This window comes from Salarias fasciatus, chromosome 10 (genome assembly GCF_902148845.1).
Source record: "Salarias fasciatus chromosome 10, fSalaFa1.1, whole genome shotgun sequence".
Classification (NCBI taxonomy): domain Eukaryota; kingdom Metazoa; phylum Chordata; class Actinopteri; order Blenniiformes; family Blenniidae; genus Salarias; species Salarias fasciatus.
The window spans coordinates 21,186,472-21,201,366 of NC_043754.1; the positions used below are offsets into that span (position 1 = coordinate 21,186,472).

Below are 14,895 nucleotides of genomic sequence, written 5' to 3' on the forward strand. Positions count from 1 at the left end.
CAATATGAGTAAATCTGCAAATCAGGAGTGTAAACCTCCTGCATAAACTGCAAAAAAAATTTCAATACAGTATAACTACAGTATAGCTCATATAAAACCACTATATAACTACTGCAATTTGTGTGTAAACCTGGCGTGAATCTGCTGGATAAGGAGAGTAAAACAGGCATAGAGCTGGTGTTTACCTATTGCATTAAATGTGTAAAATTGCTTAAAAATCAATGTAAAATTGCAGTTGAAGTTTAAAACTAATGTAAAAAAAAGTGCAAAACTGCTACATACATTCTGGAAACCTGCTTTAATATCAGTTCAGAACTGCTGCATAACTAGTGTGACCCTGCTGTATATACTTAACACAAAATGCACTATAAATTGTGCAAAACTGTTAAAAAACCACTGCATAGAACTACTACATAGGTGCAAAACTGCTGTATAACTAGTGGATAAGTAGTTAAGAGCTGCTGTATGACTCTGAGCAACACTACGAGCACCGTATAACTGACACAGAAATGTTCCAGGCGAGTTTCCTTCAATGCACACAGTCAGAAAGAGAAGAGTTGAGGATAAAATCTGAGTTTATTTACAAGCGTGTGGGCACCCATGAGCGCTGCCATGGAGATTCATGTGTTTCTTCACACTGACAGCAGAGATAGCGGGACTTCCTGGTGACTTCCTGTTACTTTCGGGGACTTCCTGGTTGTGGTGGCTCACAGCCGGATCGTGTAGGAGTCGGAGTGCGTGACATAGCGGACCCAGCGCTGCGACGGGCCGGGCTGCACCGGAGACAGGCGCAGGAAGCGGATCTGCAGCCCCGTGGCCGTGAACTTAGGCAGCTCGAAGCTCAAGCACACCGGGCCCACCTCCAGCATGGAGGCCGAGCTGAGGCCGGACACCTCCAGCTGCAGGAAGGAGGAAGTGATGGTCAGCACCTCTCTTCAGACACACTCATCTCACTGTGCCGCGTTTCTGATGATTCACAGCGGCTGCAGGTCAGAAGGCAGGAAACCAGCTCCTCACAGGCTTAAACGCCACACCAGAACACATTACTGTGATGAAGCTTAGCGCGCGCGTGTGTGTGTGTGTTTGAGGGGTCACCTTGAACAGCGCTGAGAGCTGCGACCCTCCGGTGAATCGAGGAATCTGCCAGACCACGGCTCGACTCTGAGGCCGTAACTCTGCGCTCTGATCCGGACTGCTCAGCTCCTGGGACAGGCTGAAGGACAACGTTGTCAATACAGTCAGAAATAACCACAACTGTCCACACACCATCAATACAAACAGCATCAACACAAACATGAGCGAGGACGAACCACAACACAGGTCTCCAGTCATTTATGACCAAAAGAGACATTTTTGTGATTTTCCACCAAATCAAACTGACCCGGAGCCACAAAACACGTTTAACCTTTAAATGATGCCGACCCAGCTTCCAAAGTTTCGTATTCAGTCTGTTTTGAAACGTGTACAAAACCCGTGTCTTATGTTTCGCTTAGAAAGTTTCAACTGCAATTCAGGATGTTAAAGATTTCATTACGTTTTCAGCCGTTTTTATAGCCGATTTTTGCAGCTTCATCCTTCTCCTCCAACATTTTCCAACAATTTTGACATTTTTGAATAGAATAGAAACACAGTACTTCACTAATCCCTGAAGGAAATCCCTTTCAGCATGGCTCCACAGAGAATAAATAGAAACAAAGATGAATATCAAATAAAACATAAAAATGAATGAAGTTATTTTCAATATCAATTTCAAGAAGGCTGAACAGTGACCAAAATAATTACAGAAACGATGAAATTAACTAAAATACAGCAAACTGTTTTTACAGGGAGGATTTACAGTGTCTTGTGGCCACAGGAAGGAAGATCATTCAAGCAATTCTAACCAGTTTATCTCGGTTCAAAGCAGTCTTTCTTAACCTCTTGGCCAGAAGGCTTGTTGGTTGGTTGGTTTATAGGCCGGCTAGTTGCTTAGCAAATTGGTCATCTGATTGATTGGTTGGTTGGTTGTTTGGTAAGTTTACTGGTCAGCTGATTGGTTGGTTGCAGCTGGACTGAGCAGGATGAACTGTGTTTGTGGATCTGAAAGTGAAGGAGCCTTCGGAAGGTGAACAGTGAGTCAAGCTGAGCTCAGTGACAAACGGCTCTCCTGCTGTTGCATTCTTCTTCAAATAAACTCATAAACTAGGCTCCTCCTCCAAACATTTCCATGACTTTACATAACAAAGCAGCAGCACTTCCCGCTGCTGGGACGAGACACTTCCTCCCCGGTGTTTATGTGTGTTATGTGCAGAGCGCTGCTGGCCGACGGTGACTCAGCGTCAGGTCCAGAGTGTGCCGGGACAAACAAACTGACATTCAAAGTGAGCGAGGTGGAACATTTACATGAGGGACGACTGGAACATTTGACTGGGAGTGCCTCACCTCACGGAGCCTTTGGGAACGGGGATGGTGGCGCTCACATTGATGGCAGCGCTGCAAAGACAAAGCGTCATCAGCATTATCATCCTCAGTAATCCTAAGTGTATTCATTAACAGGAGTGCTGCTGCTGAGCCGCTTCACGCTCCACTTCTTCCATCCCCCTGCTTCAAACGCACTCTGTCCTCATGTTTCTGCTGGTTGGAGGTTTTCATGAGCAGCTGACCGACTTTATAAACCAGGAAAAGGTTAAGCCCCCCCCTTCACCAGGGAAACTTTCTATAAAACTTGTCTGCTTTTGGTGCATTCAGATCTGAGCAGTTGAACCCACTCGCCGCTTTTTATTTCTATTGTTTTATACTTCAGTCAGTGAGAACACTGAGCATCTGCTCTTCCTCTCTTAGCTCCACAGGCCTGGACTTCTCTGGAACTCTGAGTCAACATCACAAACAGACTGTTTCCCTCGGACCATTTCTGATTCATGACCAGACTCACATATGTCAGAAACCAGCGAGAACTAGTCCGAGTACACCAAAACCAAAATACACGGCGAGTATAAATTATGTCCAAATTCACTGACGAGTTCAAAACTAATCTATAAAAGGAGACCCTGATCCATCAGAGCAGATCACCTTCTGATGCTGTCTGTTATTGGCGCCCCCTGGTGGTGGCTACCGACCACTACACAAAGAGAGAGGGGTCATAATGTTTTGGCTGATGGGTGGACGTGAGGGCACGTGCTGCACTGACCTCTTTGGCGGCAGGTCACAGCGAAGCTTCAGATACATGAGCAGCCTGCAGACACAAGGACAAAATACACAACTACAGTTCACAACATGTTGTCATTCACACACAAATAAACAGAAAGAAACAACAGAGCAGGGAAGAACGTTTCAGCTGCAAAGCTCTAATTAAATCAGCGTGAGGACTGTAAACACCAGCAAGAGATAAACAGTAAACTGAAAGAAATGACTGCTTGAGAATGTTTACTTCATTAAATCTCAGTTCAGACTGCATGACACAGTCTTTAAACAGAGCCAGAGGTCAGCTGTCTGCACTGCATCACGCCTGGAAGACACAAAAACATCCTCTGCTTCTCTTTTTTTGTGAAGGAGCTCGCGGGCAGGGTGGAGCGACACCTGGTGGAGGAGCTGAAGAATGCAGCGTGAGCACAGGTCCGTACCTTCCCCCTCCGTCTCGCTCCAGCGTCGGGAAGAGGCGAAAAGGAGGCGCTGAGGGCAGCTCGTCACTCAGCTGGTACTGCATGACTGTTTGCTGTGAGGGGCGGAGAAGCTCTGGTTAGAAACATACACTGAGAAAACACACAACAAGCGGAAACTCGTCATTTTTCAGAAAAGTTTCACGTTCACACACGACAATGTGTCTGGAATTCTGAATAAATTCTAACACTGCAGTGGATAACAGAATGAAGCCGTGCTTTCTGGAGTCTGGATATAAATGTGGTGCTGCAGCCCGGTGTGTGTGTGTGTGTGTGTGTGTGTGTGTGTGTGTGTGTGTGTGTGTGTGTGTGTGTGTGTGTGTGTGTGTGTGTGTGTGTGTGCGTTCTCGTATTTCTATCCTTGTTGGGGCCAAATGTCCCCACAAGGATAGCAAAACGTGGAACGACGTGCCTTGTGGGGACCTTTTTCCGGTCCTAAGTAGGAGAAACAGTGTTTTCTTGACCATGTTGTTGTTACTGAAAAAAGTAAAAGTGCAAAAACATTTCTTTAGGGTTAGGCTTTGTTGTGGTGTGGGTTAGGGTTAGGGTAAGGGTCAGGGTTAGGGGCTAGACATGAATGGGAGTCAATGGACGGTCCCCACAAGGATAGAAATACAAGACTGGGCGTGCGTGTGTGTGTGTGTAGGCACCTCGCCCTGACTGGGACTCAGACGCAGGATGCGGTGGCTGTCAAACTCCTCCAGTCGCACCGCCTGGTGGAAGCTGCACTCGTCGACCCGCACGGCCGCTCCGTAACCTGCGGCAACAGCCAATCAGAGGGCAGGAAAGGAAATTCAAATACTTGAGTGAGACAGTTTCACAGGTGGTAACACTGCCACACACCCACACCTGAAATACTAGTATTTTATGCATCACTGCACACAAAAAGCAAGTCATGGCTTTGTAAAGTAATTGCTGTGAGGCTCAGTATTTAGTTAGCATAAATAGTCATCGTTCAGGGCCTGCCTGACCTCAGCTGGATATAAACGTCACCATTTTCTGCTAATCATCATCTTATCCTCTCCACTCGACGTGTAGAGACATTACAGACTCAGATAACAGAGAGAAGTGGCGGCGCTGTACCTCTGAGCTGTGACTTCCCAATGCTGAACTCCTCGTTCAGACCGATCCTGAGCTCTGAAGACACACACACACACAGTGAGGAGGAGCCAGTTTATGTGCGTAAAAAGACAAGATTAACCCAAAACTGCGATAAGGATGTCACAACACACAGGACTACTGGAGTACAGTACAGTAACAGAGTATCTTCACTCTGATATCTGACACCTGTGGCGTTCTGCGATTTGCAGGGACCAGACGAGACGGGGAGGAAGTGGAATACTGCGTGGCATTTAAAGACTCACCGGAGCAGTTAGGCATGTAGCACTTCACTCTGATCTCTCCTTCCACGTCCGCCTTCATCAGGACTCCCTGAAAACACAACACAGGTACACACGGGAGCTTACATTACCCACAATGCACCATCAGACTGCGGTGTGGTCACCGCTGCACTGACACGTCTCACAAACTAACATGTCAGGAGTTACAGGTGACAGGAATCACTCACATTGGAGCCGATAACGACTGACAGCCTCTCGATCACGTCTACGAATATCTCACTCTTCCCTCCCTGAGAGAAACAGAAGTACATGTCACTACGTCCGTGTGCGGGTGTGTTCATGGATGGTACGGGTGTGTGCAGGGGTGTACCTGCTCCCGGCTGCTCTGGATGGGTCGGGTGGCCGCAGAGCTCGGAGCCACTTTGCTCTGCTGAGTCTCTGCTCCAAACTGTAAACAACCACAGGCAGGTTACAGTCCAGTCACAGCAGCATTGGATCTACTGATGAAATGTTTTCGTGGTTCCGCACCAGTCCAACGTTGCTGAGGTCAAAGAGGCTGAACGGTCTGAGGGACACCGCTTCAGTCTGAATGAAGTTCTTCAAAACATCCGAGGAGGTCGTCTGGATGTAACCGAAGTCCTGAGACAGACAGAGAGAGTGTTGGTCAGCTGAGCGGTAAAGATCTGGAGTTCAGAGAGCCCGACAACGCAGCCACGCCTGGAGTTCATGGCTGAGCTGCTGCCCTGCTGCAGACACCTCTGCAAAAGAGAGGGAGAGAGAGAGCCAGACTCACCAGCACCTCGTCCAGAAGCTCGTAGATGAGGGCAAAGTTCATGTGGACGGCCTTCTCAGACAGACTGCCGCAGTAGTCTTTGACCAGAGCAGCAAATCTGAAACACAACACAACAGCAAAGATGAATCAGCTTTAGCAGAGCAGCAAAACAGCAGGTTCGACAGAGTTTAGAGAGTGTGTATTTGCAGTTTTACAGATGAGGCGTTCAGGGACCTGCACACACCTGTTGAGGAACTCGATGACAGTAAAAGGAGAGGAGTCAGATGTTGTTGTAGCGACCCAGTAGAGCCCCCCCTGTCTGACATGAACGAAGTGAAGGTCTTTGTGTTTCTGTGGCGACAAAACACAGCAAATAGTTCAAGGACCTCTTGTTGCTCAGTTATCTGCAGTGACAGCAAGTACTTGTCACTTTCAAGGTTCACTTCACCTCCGAGAGGAAAAAAGATGCAGGGTATTTTTTAGCGGAAGCACTGAAATCTGAAGTATTTCAACACTTCCTGAAGCCATTTGGGATAAAATCACAAACTGTATTTTATTTGGAAAGATTCTCCCCAAAAAAATCAAACAGCAGTAATATCTGCTCTGCAGTTTGACAACGAAATGCTCATGCATGTCGCAGCTAGACTGTTACCATGACGACTGGAGGCTGGTCTCCACTCAGCGAAGTCACTTTCTCGTAGAAAGTACCAACCACATCACTCCTGGCCTCCCCACGGACTGATGGGAGGGGTCAAGGTTGACTTCAACACAGGACACATAAACCAACAAAGTTTTGACTTCAAAAAAAAAAAAACAAACCAGGAACACTAACATTTTTTCTGTCATCACAAATAAAGCAACAGCAACAATTCATTGTCAACAACATTTAGTGCAAAAACTGACACATTAGTAAAACTTTTCTAATGTAAAGTGGAAGAAAATAGTGGCAAAAACACTTTTAATGTGGAAATATGAACTTTATGTGAGCAGACAGCTGTTATTTAAGGAGAAAACTGGATAAATATATAGTTTGCTAAAACAAACTGAGATCAGAGAGGATACAGTCTTTATAAATGAGGTGGTCGCCCTTTGACGACAAAATGAAGACCTGAGAGATCATCCTGTGAAGGCAAACAACAAAACAAAGTTGAAACCGCTCAAAACAATCAATGACTATCTCAACGCATTTGATCATAACAGGTGAACATCTTAATGTGTTAAAATATGCTTCTGTCCTTCATCAGTACACGTTTTCTTCTTTGATGAGGCTGGTTAGTTTAACTCTGGTCTGCAACCTCTGAACAAATGAGCTGTTTACGACACTTTCCAATAATTAAGACTTGTGTGGAGTCTGCGAAGCTTGACATCCGTACAGGACAGATTTACAGTTAATAAATTCACAAAAAAATATAGTGTAGTTCTGTTTAACAATGAAAACAGCTTATATTTTCACTAAAATTACAATTTTCATTCATTACATTACGCTTCCTCAAGCGCCGCTGCACTTAAAATTAGAGACAAGTCAAACAAACGCTTTGGAAGATTTTTAACAAACAGACTGAAGTTTAAAAACATAAAATAGTCAAAACTTGAATGGAATTTCGCTTGTTATTAGCATGCACAGTCAACTTTTCACACTTATCTGTTGAATATGTAATTAATCGTTTCCCCATTTACTTACCCGCCGAAGGTTCACAGGAAAGGAGGAATTTAAATATTACGGTCCTCTTATTGTTTTCTCAATAATTTGAGAAAAGCAATCAAATCGGCTGCTGCACAGCACCCAGTGTTAGCCTGGATAACATGGCTAATTGCATGTTAAACTTATCTAACGCAGCTTATTTTAAACGTGAGCGATTTTCCATCGCAGCTGGATATATTCGAACGTCCAATACATGCCAATATATTAGCAAAAAACGTTCAATGAAGTTCACAAACACAAATAATATGTCTTTAGACACGTTAGCTCCTCGACTCAAGTCGGAGTGGTGTTGGTAAACAGTGTTAGCCGATGGGCGTTAGCGTCACAGCGCCCCCTGCTGCCTGGGCGGATAACACCTGTATTTTCACAAGTTCAACAAGAGCAATGACAACAGAGGTTGTTTGTCTATAAAACACACATCACTAAATCGTGGTAATATACACATCAAAATGAATTCATCAAAAATGTATCCAGAAAAATTATTGGTTTAAATGGCTTTTCGCGCTTGTTGTAGTTATAGCTGCCAAACACCAGGAGGCAGCAGAGGCGGAAGTGGGTCACGTTAGCACGGGAAGTAGTTTGTAGCACTAGCGGCAGCTCATCATGAAGTAAGTAAACAAAAATCCCCACAATAATGCTTAATTTAATCTTTAGTCACTGTTTTGGACTGTTTATCTCGGGACTTCTATAATTGTCGTCAAACAGACACGCGCCGTCTCGTTACTGAAACAGAACTCAGAGGAACACATCAAAAAATTGATCCTAATACAAACAGCAAACTGCTTTTTATTTAGAGCCGACGCGTGGAGTTGGCGTTAACATGTGTAAACACACACTGTAGGACCCTTAGCTGCGAGTCGTGTGGTGTCATCTTTTCAATGCAGTCAGTGTTTCGGGTTTACTAGTTGTGAACTGTAACCTGCTCCGTCTACTGAGGAGGTCACCACCGTGTTGAACGGATCGATCCGTTCGTGAGGGGAAAACATTTTTTTTTGTTTACAATTTTTTTTTAATTGATGTTCCTGACCAAACAAACCACTTGATCCATAACATTTGATCACTATTTACATAGAAATGGTCATCTATATAATGTTGGTTCATCCACTGTTGGGTGACAGCTTCACTGTCTTAAAGAGAACAACTCATGAATGACCATGTGTGTTTTGAATCTACTGTTGGGAATAACAGTTCATCACAAGTTGTGATCTCTTTCCTTTTGTTAAAACCTGATTGCTGCTCACCAGGTGAAGTTAAAGAAGTACTGTATGTATCAATGAAACCAATCGCTCCAGGGAATCCATGGCATTCCTTTCTGTAATAAATCTATATACCTCTTTTCAAGTTTGCCTGGGAAGAATGTGTTCACTGTCATTGTCCGACAGAAGTTCATGGACTCGTACTGTAGAGAGCCCTTGCCCATATCAAATCAGTTGATGACACTCCAGAAGGTTTTCTGATTGCTGACATACCAAAAGCAAACCAGGGTTCTTCTCCAGATTAATAGGCTTGACTTCAATGTGGGGTCAAGTGAGTTCAGGTAGATCCTGAGCAAAGAAAGAAACACTCATTGAATTTTGTTGTTGCACGTTGAAAGAAAAATCTCATTTATAAATCATATAAACAAAATTTGATCAAATTTCCCTGCAAACAATAAGAGAGTAAATATTCAAAATTCAAGTATTTCATAATAATGCAAGTGCAACAACACTAAAATTAGTAATTAAATGTAATTGTAATTAAATGAATCAATAATAAGATTCCAGATAATTTAGTCTATTGTTACATGTTTCATAAATCACCACTGAACTAAAGTGTAGACCTGGGTATTTGTAACCTGCAATTTAGAACAGGGAAGTCCATTTTGTTGAGCGAGGCAAACAGAATAATTTCCCATTATCCTCTGAGTCCCCTCACAGAAACCATCCAGCTAACATCGATTTGTGATAACGAAAGCAGTAATAGGCACGCGTGTGTTCAGATGATCACTGGAATTACCTGAAAAGATGCTCTGTTCATCCTGAAGTGGGCTCGAAACAAAGGACCGCTGGAGTACGGCACCGTTCTTCCTCATCGTGTTCAGAGTCTCTCGCTTGTAATTGAAGTGTGTTCTTCACAAATTGCTAAAACAGCACCCAAGACGTGATCAGAATAGGATGTATCTTACATCATCTTCCTGTGACGCCATTTTGTTGCGCCCTCGTCCGTTCAGCACTGACGTGAGTGCTCAAAACAGGCAGTGATTCTGAACACGACATAAATCAGAAACAACGGCTGTGAATCGAATAGAATAGAAATGTTGCAGCATTATTTGTTCCTTTCCCTCTAATTTCCTTGGGTGATTCATGATGGATCTTCTGTTTCTCCTGTGACTCTGATGACTTTTTTTTGTTTTTGTTTTTGTTTGTTTTCCAGTCCGCTGACGAAGGTGAAGCTGATCAACGAGCTGAACGAGCGCGAGGCCGACCTCGGCATCAATGAATCCGTCTCCTGGCACAATGTGTACCGAGACAGCGCCTGGCTCTTTGTTGGTGAGGAAACCGTCCCAGGTTTGAGCTTACAGGTCCGCCACCCAGCAAGGCGCGCTCACTCTCCCTGTCATGCTTGGTTTCCTGCAGGGGGTTTCCCATACGACCTGACGGAGGGCGACTTGATCTGCGTCTTTTCTCAGTACGTGAACCACCAGTAACATGGTTGTCATGGAAACCACAGGCGGCCACACGCTGACGTGAAGTTCTGTTTCTCAGGTACGGCGAGATCGTCAACATCAACTTGGTGCGAGACAAGAAAACGGGAAAGTCTAAAGGGTTCTGTTTCATCTGCTACGAAGACCAGAGGAGCACCGTGCTGGCTGTGGACAACTTCAATGGAATCAAGGTCTCACACACACACACACACACACACACACACACACACACACACACACACACACACACACACACACAATAAGGTGTGAGATCAGGTCTTCCCCAGCTGCCATCACACAGAAGACTTTTATTCTGAAAGGGCTCTGACCTGTTAATCCTTCAGATTAAAGGTCGCACGCTCCGCGTTGACCACGTCAAAGATTACCGCCCCCCCAAAGACGGCGAGGACATGGACGAGGTGACCAAGCGTCTGAGGGAGGAGGGCTGCGCTCCCGCCGTGCCGGAGGCGTCTTCTTCTTCGCTGGAGGAGGAGGAGGAGCTGTACGAGGTCCCGGTCAAGAAACCCAAGAAAGGTGAGGCTACTTCCTGTTTCCTGCCAGACCAGCTGGGTTTCGCAGTCCTCACCTAAACATCATGTTTCAGACAAGAAGGAGAAGAAGAAGAAGAAGAAAAAGGAGAAAAAGAAGAAGGAGAAGGAAAGGAAGAGCCGGGCAGACTCCTCCTCCTCATCCTGCTCCTCCTCGCCTCCTCCTGTCCCTCCTCCTGCCGTCAGAGTGAAGGAGGAGAAGGAGGACGTCGCCTACGACAAGTACAGCCAAAGGAGGGCGCCGTCGTCACAGAACCAGGAGAGAACCAGGGGGGAGGAGGAGGAGCGGAGGAGAGACACAGACTGGGAGGAAGACGGGAGGAGGTGGAGGGAGAGAGAGGGAGAGAGGAGGAGGGAGACGGACAGAGATGGAGAGAGGAGGAGGGAGATGGACAGAGATGGAGACAGGAGGAGGGAGATGGACAGAGAGGGAGATAGGAGGAGGGAGACGGACAGAGAGGGAGAGAGGAGGAGAGAGACGGACAGAGATGGAGAGAGGAGGAGGGAGACGGACAGAGATGGAGAGAGGAGGAGAGAGACGGACAGAGAGGAGAAGAGAAGAGATGACAGAAGAAGAGAAGGAGAACGAGAGAGGGAGAAGGACAGAGACCACAGAGGAAGAGACAGAGAAGACAGAAGAAGAGACACAGACAGGAAGTAAAAGGACACATTCCAACATTGTCGTTTTATTTTGAATCTTTAGGTTTGACATGCTGATGTAAAATGTTCAGGCTAAAGCACCAGACGGATCTCCCGTTTCTGTTGTCTCGTCGACTTGTTTCATTCAAACTCCGCTCGGTGAAGTGGAGCTCATCATCATGTGTTGAACTGTAGAAATGTAAAAAGACGTCATAACAGCCTCGTATTTACCTCTGGAAAGTTTCATCATTTATAATTTGTAATAAAAGATTTTCAGGAGAAACATTTGTGGTTTGTTTATTTTTTCTTAAGCATGCTGCTTCTGTTTACACACATTTGACAGTGAGTTGTCATATTATTACTTTTAAGTTGACTATGGAGTTAAAATCCTGTTATGTTTTCCAAAGAGGAAATCTGAAAGTTTTTACCCAAACTTTGTGGAAAAAATCATTTCACCATCAGAGGTTTTTGTTTCTCACTTTGATTGCTTTCCAATCAATCTGCTCTTCAATTCAGTGCCTTTTTAAATCAGTTCTTTCTTCTTTTCTATGTTTGCAGCACCACCAAAACAAATTCCTTGTACAGTTCACTGTATTTGGCAATAAACTTGTTTCTGATTCATATTCTGAAATATCTTGTTCTGATCCAAGTGTTTGGTTTGTTGAGTAAAAAAAAAAAAAGAAAAAACAAAACATTTGAAGTGAAAACTGAACACTTTAGTTTCGGTGCTCAGAGCCACTGAAGGTTATTGTATAAATGGGGCTAAAAAATCCACAAAAAACTGCTTAAAATATCCTAAATTCTGAAAAGAAAAGAAAAAAAAAACTTTAATTTCTCCTTCCAGTCTTTGGAGGATCAAACCCAACAAAAATGTCTCCATAAACTACGTCACTCTTAACCGTCATGGAGGGATAACATTTGTTTAATGTGTAATTCTCTTAAGAATTCAAACTTATTTAAACTTACCTGCATGTTTTTTTTAATTCCTGCATAACTTGAGCATTTAATTTACCTGAATATTATTTTTATTGAAAAAAAACATCTAATCAATAAAATAACATTCTGTCAAATAAAAGAGTTTTTTTTTCTGATGTCCACTAGTAAAAAATGTAATATACTGAAACATTCTTAATGCTTTATTTTAATAAGGTACTTTTCCCGAGATTCCTACATCAAACGTTTAGCTTTTAAAAGGTGTTTGAGTTTTTTTAACTGAAGCAACAAAACATGAACTGGCAGAGATAAAAATATCTCAGAAGAAACGCTGTCATCTGAAATCACAGTCGTTTAAAGTACAAACACATTGGTAGGAGTTCAGTTTTTTAGATTAAATTCTGTTGTTTCTAAAGTGAAACTGGCTGCTTCTCTGAGGTCAGATGTTAGAGGTCAGAGGTCAGCTGCAACCGCAGGTTCATGAATGAGAAATTAATTTTCTCTAAGTTTTGAAATAAAAGACGTTTGTTTGCTTAAAAACTGATTCCAGTTCAGTTTCCCTGAAGAGGTTTGAGCACCAGAAGGAGAGGAGGAGGAGGAGGAGGAGGAGGAGGAGGAGGAAGAGGAAGCGCTAATAGAAAGCTAAGGCTTCGGTCCCTGCAGGAGGTTTTCCAGTTGTTCTCTGAGTTTTGAGGAGGAACACTGACGAGGAGAAAGGAGGAGCGTTGAAGTTCGTCCTCCTCCTACGTAGAAACATCTGAATATCTTCAAAGTTTGGTTCGAAACTCTTAAACAGCATCATGGCGTCCGCCGCGGTGCAAGCGTGCAGCGGAAGCTCAGCACATAGAAATGGTGACGTTGATGCCCAGGTTCCCGTCGTCCGCGAACAGCTGGGCAACAGTGGAATCGAACACCAGGCAGTCACCGTCCAGGATGGCGGCGGCCACACCATCGTGGATGGAGCGCGGCGCCGCCTCCCACGTGAGGCGGCGGCGGTGGCGGCCGCTGAGCTGCAGGCGGTAGGCGAAGGCGTCGGCCTGCTCTCGAGTTCCGATGAGAAGAACAACGGCGAAGAACTGCTGGTGACCCTCCAAGTGCTGCTGCTTCTCCAGGACCAGCAGGAAGTTCTCACTGAAGCACGACTGCAACATCAGCCAGTCCACTGCACCACGGACGCCAATGTTCGAGGCCAGGAACACCACATCCTCCCCCTACACACAAACACACACACACACACATTTCTGAGGCCCCGTCTGTATAGTATTTTCTTTCAGTTTTTCAGGATTGTTTGCGAGATTTCAGTCGTGAAGACTGAGGATTTCTCACGGTTCGATTCCTTGGTGATGTGCTGTGCAGAGCTAACCTGCAGTGTGGTGATGGACTTGTGTGTGTGTCTCAGGTGCGGCACGACGGCCTCCAGCGTGCCGTGCCACTGACAGGACGCACCGGGACACGGACACGAGCACGGCCCAGACTCGCACACGTCCGACTCGACGGTCTCAGAGTGGCGCTGCGACGGCACGCAGGCCGAAGAGCACTGAGGAAGAGGAGGAGACACAAAGAGGAGTCAACAACAATAAAGACACAAAGAAGGAGTCAACAACAGTAAATACACAAACGAGGTCAACAATAAATGTATAGCAACGAACAATACAAATATATAAACAACCGTAAACAATGTCATACACAATGAATACATTAACAAGTGTAACCTGTACACACCAACAATGGTAGACATCGACAGCACAGACACACAACAACAGTAAACATCAATAACAGAAACACAAAAACACAAAACTGTAACCATCAGCACAAACACAAAATAGAAAGCAGGACTCACCTGGCTCCCCAGAAGCGGTTCGGTGCGTCCGACCGGTCGTTGTGGTCTGTCCCTGAACTCTGACCCCTGTGTGTGGTGGGCGGTGGCGGTCAGTGCTGCGGCGCCGCTGGAGGCTACCCCATGATGGCGATGCCAGCCCAGCAGGCAGCGCCACTGAGCCAGCTCCCTGAGGAGCGGCAGGCAGGAGGCCGGACACAGCATGGAGCTGCAAAACAGTCAATTCATCGATCAGTCAACTTTACCAGCCAACTAACCAACCAAACAACCTAATGATAAATAAACCAACCAACCTACCAACCAACCAACCTACCAAACAATCAACCAAACAACCATCCAACCAACCAACCAACCTACCGAACAATCAACCAACCAACCAACCAACCAACCAAAGAACCTAATGATTAATGAACTAACCAACCTACCCACCAACCAATCAACCTACTGAGCAATCAACCAACCGACCATCCAACCAACCAACCTACTGAACAATCAACCAACCAACCATCCAACCTACTAACCAATCAACCGACTAACCAACCAACCAAAGAACCTAATGATTAATGAACTAACCAACCTACCCACCAACCAATCAATCTACCGAACAATCAACCAGCTATCCAACCAACCAACCAACCAACCCACTGGCTTTCCGACCAATCACTGAACCAACACACTTAAACTAACCAACCAACCAACCAACCAACCGACCAACACACTGACCAACCAACCAACCAACCAACCAACACACTGACCAACCGGCTGACTGACTGATCAATGAACCAACACAATAACCAACTGACCAA

The 14,895-nt window shown here is 45.2% G+C and overlaps 3 protein-coding genes across 3 annotated transcripts; 1 reads left to right on the forward strand and 2 right to left on the reverse strand.

Annotated features, from left to right (window-relative positions):
- Window positions 1–557: 557 nt before the first annotated feature.
- Window positions 558–7,752, reverse strand: ap4m1 (adaptor related protein complex 4 subunit mu 1). The gene is made up of 16 exons (XM_030100449.1): window positions 7,429–7,752; window positions 6,810–6,868; window positions 6,400–6,485; window positions 5,992–6,098; window positions 5,769–5,865; window positions 5,504–5,614; window positions 5,346–5,423; window positions 5,203–5,265; window positions 5,000–5,066; window positions 4,719–4,772; window positions 4,286–4,392; window positions 3,600–3,691; window positions 3,167–3,211; window positions 2,422–2,472; window positions 1,096–1,213; window positions 558–899 (listed from the first exon to the last, which is right to left on the reverse strand). The coding sequence occupies exons 2-16, from the start codon at window positions 6,865–6,867 to the stop codon at window positions 708–710; spliced, it is 1,326 nt and encodes a 441-aa protein (XP_029956309.1). The 5' UTR covers window position 6,868; window positions 7,429–7,752; the 3' UTR covers window positions 558–707.
- A 233-nt stretch (window positions 7,753–7,985) lies between these two features.
- rbmx2 (RNA binding motif protein X-linked 2) lies at window positions 7,986–11,887 on the forward strand. The gene is made up of 6 exons (XM_030100452.1): window positions 7,986–8,057; window positions 9,862–9,977; window positions 10,065–10,116; window positions 10,194–10,323; window positions 10,477–10,666; window positions 10,737–11,887. The coding sequence occupies exons 1-6, from the start codon at window positions 8,053–8,055 to the stop codon at window positions 11,339–11,341; spliced, it is 1,098 nt and encodes a 365-aa protein (XP_029956312.1). The 5' UTR covers window positions 7,986–8,052; the 3' UTR covers window positions 11,342–11,887.
- Window positions 11,888–13,056: 1,169 nt separating this feature from the next.
- LOC115395758 (E3 ubiquitin-protein ligase Siah2-like) lies at window positions 13,057–14,293 on the reverse strand. The gene is made up of 3 exons (XM_030101402.1): window positions 14,093–14,293; window positions 13,616–13,789; window positions 13,057–13,463 (listed from the first exon to the last, which is right to left on the reverse strand). Exons 1-3 carry the CDS (start codon window positions 14,291–14,293, stop codon window positions 13,089–13,091), a joined length of 750 nt encoding a protein of 249 aa, XP_029957262.1. The 3' UTR covers window positions 13,057–13,088.
- Window positions 14,294–14,895: the final 602 nt, after the last annotated feature.

Bases quoted from the DNA above. Each gene is read 5' to 3' on its own strand.
- ap4m1 (XM_030100449.1), bottom strand. From the start codon at position 6,867: ATGATCTCTCAGGTCTTCATTTTGTCGTCAAAGGGCGACCACCTCATT. The intron at 5,866-5,991 runs GTGTGTGCAGGT...GTTGTGTTTCAG, and splicing joins GTCATCGAGTTCCTCAACAG to ATTTGCTGCTCTGGTCAAAG. The intron at 3,212-3,599 runs GTACGGACCTGT...TTGTGTCTGCAG, and splicing joins GAGCGAGACGGAGGGGGAAG to GCTGCTCATGTATCTGAAGC.
- rbmx2 (XM_030100452.1), top strand. The intron at 10,117-10,193 runs GTACGTGAACCA...TCTGTTTCTCAG, and splicing joins TTGATCTGCGTCTTTTCTCA to GTACGGCGAGATCGTCAACA. The intron at 10,667-10,736 runs GTGAGGCTACTT...ATCATGTTTCAG, and splicing joins GGTCAAGAAACCCAAGAAAG to ACAAGAAGGAGAAGAAGAAG.
- LOC115395758 (XM_030101402.1), bottom strand. From the start codon at position 14,293: ATGCTGTGTCCGGCCTCCTGCCTGCCGCTCCTCAGGGAGCTGGCTCAG. The intron at 13,790-14,092 runs GTGAGTCCTGCT...CCTCTTCCTCAG, and splicing joins AACCGCTTCTGGGGAGCCAG to TGCTCTTCGGCCTGCGTGCC. The intron at 13,464-13,615 runs GTTAGCTCTGCA...GTTTGTGTGTAG, and splicing joins AGTCCATCACCACACTGCAG to GGGGAGGATGTGGTGTTCCT.